Raw genomic sequence first — 8301 nt, 5'->3', positions numbered from 1 at the left:
CAGCGTGGGTTTGATCATCATAGGATATGTCTACGCTACGAAGTCGTCTACGATTGTTCCAAACTTGCTCAGTAAATGCAAGCACATTGTCAAGTTCCTGTGACCGGTAGAACAGAGTCTATACTAACCACACCTAACAAAACTTGCAAACCCCATATTATACAGATATGTATAAGAGAACAGCATGGATACAACCAAAGCACCTGCTACATGAATATAAGTAAGATATGTTGTTCTTACGTATACCTCACTTCTACTAACTATATATTTCCATATAGTTGAGACCTCAGCCTACGTTGACTTTCCCCTCCCCTCCCTCAAGTTTATCGCATGACGGTTTAACCAGTCCACTCACCGATGTTTACTCCTGTGATAATCTATTCAAGGCTCTATGTAATCAGCTTGGCTTCACAGGACTAATACAGGAATTCTATTATATTTATCTATCTATCAGGATATATATATAAACTTGGCAATGTAGTGCAATGTCTACAGACATAAGATAATAACAAACTACAGCTCTACTGTAGATGTCTCTAAATCCTACCAGTATTATCAAGGAAGACCTGGCGTAGATTAATATGTACTTAGTACCCTATCGGACTGTCTAAGAATGGATGGAAAGCCTAACGATGTGGTGACTGACATGGGTATCTGATCATGAAGGAACCTTTACCAACTCTAGGTAACTAGCTGTTATTATCATAGAAAGAATAACTCGCGATTTAGCCGAATTACAGCATGGAGGAGTTGGGGATGCCGGCTGTGTCCTCTTGATGGAACAGCTGGTGGTTTCGCATGTGGACATTTTATTATATAAAGTTTGGTAATTGGCTTGCCTGAGTTTCCTAGAATACACATTATAAGTGTTTCAGAGATTTTGTATGTAATATCATTAAATAAAAGAATCTACGCTTGACCTTGAAAACGGGGCAGCCGATGGTTCATTGGAAAGGAACAAGACGTCAACATCCTAGAATGGCCTATCAAGCCTTCAGGGCAGGAGGTTGAGCATCGAACATCAGAAATAGACCTTGCAACCAGCGTATCTCTAAGGGAATGTCTTTCATGAAATGCGGTTTAAGTTAGTCGGGAGACTTTGCTCTCCTGGGTTTGATATGGGTGATCTGGATTCGTTTGTCAGTGCACAAGTCGAGCAGGATGAATCGTCAAGCCACTGACGTTCTCAATTGAACCTGGCAATCCAAACTAAGCTGTGTTCAGTCATCTTCAACATCACCGTCTCGGAGGGCGGTTTCAATGAATTTGGCTCTGCCGAAGAAGAGTTTCTCAAGACAATGTCTTATTAAGATTAATTTCAAGATAATTCTCAAGTAGGGAGGGAAGTATGTGGTAACCGTGTAAATAGCCAAGATATTACCCCTGCGATATCTAAGCAAAGGGCACTTGCTACATGGACTGGAAGACCAAGAGCGCTGATTGAAGCTCTGCTTCTTTTCACTGTGTCCACCATTGGACGCTTTATTATTCTGTAGTATTATGGTCATTATGCTTGTTGTTTCCTTCTTTCCACCCATACAGGATTAGTGCTGGGGCTCATACGTGCCTGGCAAGGAATCTCACACCATGACTTCGCAACAGAGCGAGGACCCTTGTTCGATAAGGACCGACCGTGCCAGGAATGTGACAGAAGTGATTCGACAATAGCATCAGAGCATATCTCAGAATGTCGGTCTCCCATCGACTGGCAGCACAGGTGAACTTCCACCCTCCGCCTCCTCCGCCTCAGCAATCTTCCCAGAGTCACAGGCTACTGACTCGATGTCGGACTTTTACTTTGCCTGATTTCATGGCAAGTCCTACTGTCTCTTTTCCATATGTCTCGTACTGGTATTAAATAGCCTGGGGTTATCCCATATCCAGTAGGCCTCCAGGATCAGGGATAGGACTGATCGGTTAGACACTGTCTTACTAGACTGGTCCCTCTGGCGACGTGTACGAGTGGGCGTGGGGTCAATGGCTAAAAGCTGCTCTTTGTTTCGCTCAGTGCAAGAGAGTACGTGAGAAAGTGATTTCGACCCAACGAAGCAAATCGCCGTGACGCTGCAAAGCGTAAAGCAGTTAATCCTCCAAACGAAGAAGCAGGCACATCCGCCCCATTTTCAACCAGGAACCTCACCATAGGAACCCGATTCAGCGATGCGACGAATTATTTGGCACACCCACCGCAATCGTTAATTTCATTAGCGTCACCGTACTCGGCCTCATCTATGGTGTGTCCTATGCTACCCCCCCGTTTTACTTCGAAGCCTAAGAGTGGCTAAGCGTCTGAGCATGAGTGTTGAAATGAACACTCCGGGGAGACACAAGCGCACATAGGGCTATGGGAACCTACGATGATTGTGATCGTCGCTGCACGATCCTGTTTTAAACAGAGGCAACAAATAGATGGTCGAGACACCCATTTCGGCGCATCCACGTGCGACTTCGAAGCCGATACATGCCGCGGGGGTTGCCCACGCCTGTTATCACGATGTCCTTGCCTTTGAGGCTGAGGAGCCCGGGGTTCGAAGACATCAGTGGACTTTGTCCAGAAGGTATCCCACCGAACGACCCAGGAGCCGTTCCAGTAAAACAGTACAAAGAAATAGATTCCAGGATAGTATCCAGTGGCAGAGGGCCATCAGACCAATCGAGAAACTTCTCTCCGGCCTTATTGGTTGCGAGGAGTTGTCAGTGTCGTAACAATAAAGTTTGTATATACCCCCTTACCAAGCCAGGACTGCAACCGGACTTGTCGAGAGAGCATTGCCGATATCAGAATCAGGATAGTTAAGGTTGGCGAAAGAGCTCATGTGCAAGATATCTTTCACACCGGCACCGCGATATTTGGACGAGCACGGACTTGTATACACTGAGACGAAGGAATCGCCGACGGTCGTGTTCATCACCTGAATCCAGAGACTACCGTTGACACCATTCTGCAGAGGAAAGTAGGCGCATACACCGCTGTTACCGTCGGGATAGGCGACGATCAGTCGTGAATGGATGTGGGTGAAGTCATTGTCCGACAACGGACTGTTGACGACCTGCGCAGCCACATTACAGTCCGAGTACAAGTAGTTGACGTATAAAGGGTCGCTCAAGGCGAATGCGGACAGAGGTTCCGGACATGCCGACGAGTGCAAGACGGTGTCTAAGAAAGGAAGACTGCGACCTGTTAGCTTGGATCAAATCAAGATTCTATTAACCTATTAGAGCCTCGCCAGTGAGGTATTATCCGTGCCGAATACACCGAATAGAACCCCTAGGAGCCCATAGTATACAGAAATACGTGGTAAAATGCCGTTGGACCAAATTCAGTAGCTGTACACAGCCAAAGCGCCTGCCACACGTATGAAAAGTAGCATACCTGCACCATCTTTGCACATATCTCACATCCTCTGCTCATTATGTAGTTCCAAGTAGTTGTGGCCTCAGCCTAGGTTGACCCTCTCTAGGTCATCACGTAACCGTTTAACCAGCGTCTTCGCCGTCTGCTCCTATGGTGGTCCCGTTTATAGCCCCGTGTCAGCTCCACGTCGTGAGAGAGAACCAAAAGGCCTGTTTTGTGTATAAGCTCGGCAACGTAGCGAATTGCCTGCGGGTGCGATATAATAGCAGTGTAGTCTGCGGCTTTGCCACGTAGTCTCTGAACCCCTGCGATATTGTTAAGCAAGGTCTCACGTAGATCGATATACAGCGGACACTGCAGGAAGGCATACCCCAGGGTCTGGGAGGTCTCCTCGCAGGAACATCGGTCTGGCTCAGCCGCTTTGATCTTGAAGGAAACGTGACGTGGCTCTATCTGATACGTGCGCATCTGAATGAAAATTGCCGTGTGCGGCTTAGAAAGGCCCTTCCAGAGATATGTGAGTTTTGGATATGCTTGTTGCTTGGAGCACTAACCAGGCTGTGGGAAGGCAGGGCAGCCACTAAGGTGCCCAAGAATCCAAATCCGCATAGTGTGCCCGATTGAGACGAGACAAGTGCGTAGTGTTAGATACAAGGATATAGTTACCGTGCGAGCTGGGATCTAATTGACTTTCAGAACGTGGGGTGAACACCCATAGAGGTGAGAAATATGGAAAAGTGGGTTGCGGGGAACAAAGTTTGATATACAATTCGATTATCAATCTATGGCGGGCAGCTCCGACAATTGCCCGAATTTTATACACTGGATTCATAGCGGTGTGTTCTGTAATACGGTATTGTTTATTGTAAATTTAATGTTGAATTATGTACTTGAACCTGAATATTATAATCCAGCCTCATCTGGTAAGGCTATTTGTTGGGCAGTCGTTGTGTCCACCATATGGCCCACCTGCCGTGTGCATACCTGCACTACAGAAATCTCATCCAAATGACGAGAGCCGGGCGCGATGGGGTATACTTTGTATACTTTGTACAAGAGTTCCTCCCATGGGTATCTGTATGTAGTTCTGTCCATCCGAAGTCACTGTAGACTTCCGTCCTGCCTGTGTATATGCTCGGTGTATCAAAGGACTTTTGCACGTCGTGATCTCATAACTCGTCATTCGTGGAGAAAGACAACTCAGTAGCTGAGAGTCGGGTGAAGGAGACGGGCGAAGATGGAGGGTTCAAGGGTTAGCTGATAAAGAGAAAAAAAAAAAGGTTCTTTAGGGTGTCACCCCGGGCTATCTGTTGACGTTTTCGATGGGAGACTCTTCTGCTGATGTAGGGAGGTGAAGTCCACCGGACTAAGTTCTCGATCGGGATACGGATGATTCGTGTGGGTTTCGCCGCTCCATGAATGGGACACCTCTGAGTGGCCGGTCTCTTGATCTCGGGAAAGCCCGGAATGCTCGAACATGGCGATCGAAACGTCATCCGTGTCCATCCAGGGGTGAGAGCGGTGGCGTGTGGCTGGCATTGCATGGGTGAGATCGGATGTAACCCGGCTTGCGTCGACGAAATCGGGGAAATCCGACGTAGGGCGGGTGACCGACTCGGTCTTCCAGACATGGCTGTGGACGAGATGCACCAGCTTGCCCAGCACGGCGAATTCCAATTTCAACTTGATGCTATAAACCACGCCTTTGATCATCGTCTCCATGATGTACATGTCCTTATACTCCACCACCAGCAGGCCGATATCCATCAGGATACTGACCAGATTGATGGCGACCAACTGGTACATGATTTTGCGTTTGCCTCTGTCGGGATCCAGGCGGAGCATACGTATTGTTTCCCAGATGTACAGACCGGAGATAATAAATTCTTGGATACAAAACCCGGTCATCTGGATCTTCTCCATGATGTTGTATCCGTTGATGTAGGCGGCCCGGCCACCGGCCAGGTTAGATCCATAGGTTAAAACAGTGGTGGGAATGTGCAAGATAATGGCATCCACGATGATCATAGCAAGCACGCGGCGGAGGATGCGTGCATTGCCCAGAACCAGATGGAGTCGCGAATAGAGAACCAGGGACTGGCCAGTGACCATCGCCCACCAGCCGATGGTGATGAAAGTGACGGAGAGCCATGTTTGGTCGGTCAAGTTGAAGAACTTCAGCAGGAAGCCAACCTGGTAGGGAACGAGACCGACTGAGGATGCGATGAACAAACTCCAGAAGTAAAGGCCGTGGTACTGACTGAAGGTGACGAAGACGAGGATAATGAGTTCGATAGCATTGTACCAGGTCACGGCGGCAAGGGTCGCAATGGCAATCTTGAAACCAATGTCGTTGCCCGTATAACCCCCGGTGATACCATTCCCGGGCGAAACACCATGCCCAGAGATCATGTCGAGTTAGAGGCCCGTCCCTTTAAGCGTGCGGATAGATACGAGGCATGATTTGGCGTTTGTGGGGGACAACCAGAACGGAAACCACATCCACCATAGAAAACAGGCCCAATAAGCCTTCGCAAGAGGTGGAGTATATGTTCGACAGAAGATAAATGGGGTAAAAAGTGGGAAGTCAGCAAGGAGAGAAGAAGAGGAAAGGGGAGAGGTGAACAGATGAGACAAGATTAACTGGTCTTGTCAGGTGAGAGGCTGTGACCTATTTTCTGGGGCGGATTTTCTGGGGAGTGGAGATGAAGAACTATAATAATCATCGGTAGGGACATCCAAGGGGGGAAAAAAGAGAGAAAAAAATAATCAATAATAAAAATAAAAATCCAATTTCTAAGCCTCAGATCGATTCTCCGCGGATGATGGATCAATGCACAGGCCCTACTCAAATTCAAGATCCATGCAGGAGTGAACAATCAAAAGGACTCCATCTGGATCAGTAAAGCACCGGAAATGGGTCCCAAGAAAAAGGATATGTGGTCCTTTGTTACCCGGTGACTGATCCAAATTGACAGAGAAATTAATTGTCCGATCGATGGAAAAAGAAAGGGACCGAAAGAGACAGGCTGGGGACGTGAGACGATCATCCACCGATCCCACCGGGTCCCTCCACTGGGAGCTGTAGTCCCAATGATATCACAAACGAATTGATCTCATTTTGCTTATATCCTCATGATGACAACAAGGCATCGACTGTCAAAGCGAAATCTCTTTCCCAGATGGTCGCATATCAGATCCAGCCCGTGTCCTTCTCGTGATTTGTTTGCCAGATATCTTGTCGTAGTAGCGGTGGGATTCGGACAGCTTCCGTTTCCCCCAATCAATTTAAAATTTGCATGTCGACTGAGAGAGGTACAGACTCCAGAGCCAGAGCTACCCTCGCGCCTGTCAGGTGTCCGTGGCTCCACTTGCACACGGGCAATCAAAAAACTGCATCGTTTCGTTTAGGGATTCCTAGTACTTTGGTTCCCGTCCGGCGTCCACTCCTATTTTTCCCTTTTTCGCTATCACGTATCACGGGATCTTCCCAAATGAGTCAATTTGGCCTTAAACCCTAAGCTGGACGTGGATCTCTCCACGAAAAACGAGAACAAGAAGAAGGCCGAAAAGCCTCATTACCACCATTCAATCCCGGTTTATTTTCTCATAATTTTAATTAGTTTTACTTGGTTACCAGGATCGGTTTCTCCCTTAATGCCGCACTACAACACCCAACAGACCGGTTCTCCTCCTTCAACAAGGCAACCTATGACACACAGCTCGACCCAACGACCCATTCGTGGGGCCAGAACTGAAGTAAAGTCCAGCAAGTACATACTCCGGATGTTATCTCTGATCTCACTGGAAGCTGAGCACAAACCCCATCCCACACGCACGAAAATCCCCGTGCGAAAAAAGAAAAAGCAATGACTTCATCTGACCCGTGGAACCTCCACTTAGGTACCAGCTCTCTGACCAAGACGGCTAAAACGGCTCCGACGGAGACGCACACTCCAATTAACCGTTTTATTCATTGTTCGCCTTAACTTAAGACTCCCTCACTAAGACTAACTATAAACTTGGGTCGACCCGGAGGCCCAAACTATTGAACACCGCTTTCCTTTGTCCTCCCGCCGTTACGCTCACTAAACCCAGCGCGGTCCGCGGTTAAGGGGCAGGGTGCGGTTATTGTTAAAAGAATTGGGGGATAGTTTTGAAGTTGGTTCGTTTGGTTTGGTTTGGTTTTTTATGATATCCGGGGACTTTTTCCCCAGGGCTTTTCGTTTTTACCTCGTATTTCTCAACCGGGATCCAATCGTAGTCTCGACCCTCAACCCTCGTTAGCACTTGACAGGGTCATCCACGGTGGACAATTCATCAACCCGGCCTTAAAAGTAACTTTTGTGTGCGTGTGTCCTTTTCCAACCGGCTATTTTCGTCCCTGGAGACTGAATTTTGACCGGTTACCGGATTTGGATCTCTACCCAGTATCATCGAACGCGTTAGTCGTTGCGTTGCCAACGCGGCCCATGGAAATTGAATGGGTAAGGGCTTCCCTAACCACTCAGCCACCCGCGCGGCGGCGGTTGGCGATGTCCTCCGTATATTCACATAGGATGCTCTAGGAGTGTCTCGGAAGTTGTTTCTTTGCTTTTTTATTTCTTTTTTATTTTTTTTTTTCTGTTATTTTTCTAGTTCTTAGCCTTCAGTTGCCGTCCCGCGTACTTCTCCTTTTGTTCGTAGACCGAGTCGATAATTACAATCCCAAGAAATCCAAAGAGAATGGAATAGGACTAACCCCAATCGCGTAACCTACCCGGAATTAGTACACAGAAAACCCTTGATTGAATCCTCAGCATTCCGACGCAACTCCACCAGGAACTCACTCAAACTACTCCGTATAGAACAAACCGTAGACATCCATTACAAAACATAAGCCCACCCCAATAAACAAGAAACATAATATCTGCAAATAAGCAACAATCCATACATTCTCACCTACA

At 47.6% G+C, this 8301-nt stretch overlaps 1 protein-coding gene across 1 annotated transcript; it reads right to left on the bottom strand.

Moving 5' to 3' along the window:
* Positions 1-4508: 4508 nt before the first annotated feature.
* BDV38DRAFT_135302 (uncharacterized protein) lies at positions 4509-6129 on the bottom strand. Its single transcript, XM_032051363.1, has one exon. The coding sequence runs from the start codon at positions 5765-5767 to the stop codon at positions 4649-4651; it is 1119 nt and encodes a 372-aa protein (XP_031911746.1). The 5' UTR covers positions 5768-6129; the 3' UTR covers positions 4509-4648.
* Between the last annotated feature and the right edge of the window lie 2172 nt (positions 6130-8301).

Source organism: Aspergillus pseudotamarii (assembly GCF_009193445.1).
Source record: "Aspergillus pseudotamarii strain CBS 117625 unplaced genomic scaffold BDV38scaffold_41, whole genome shotgun sequence".
NCBI classification, from domain to species: domain Eukaryota; kingdom Fungi; phylum Ascomycota; class Eurotiomycetes; order Eurotiales; family Aspergillaceae; genus Aspergillus; species Aspergillus pseudotamarii.
This window is presented reverse-complemented; position numbering and strand designations above follow the sequence as displayed.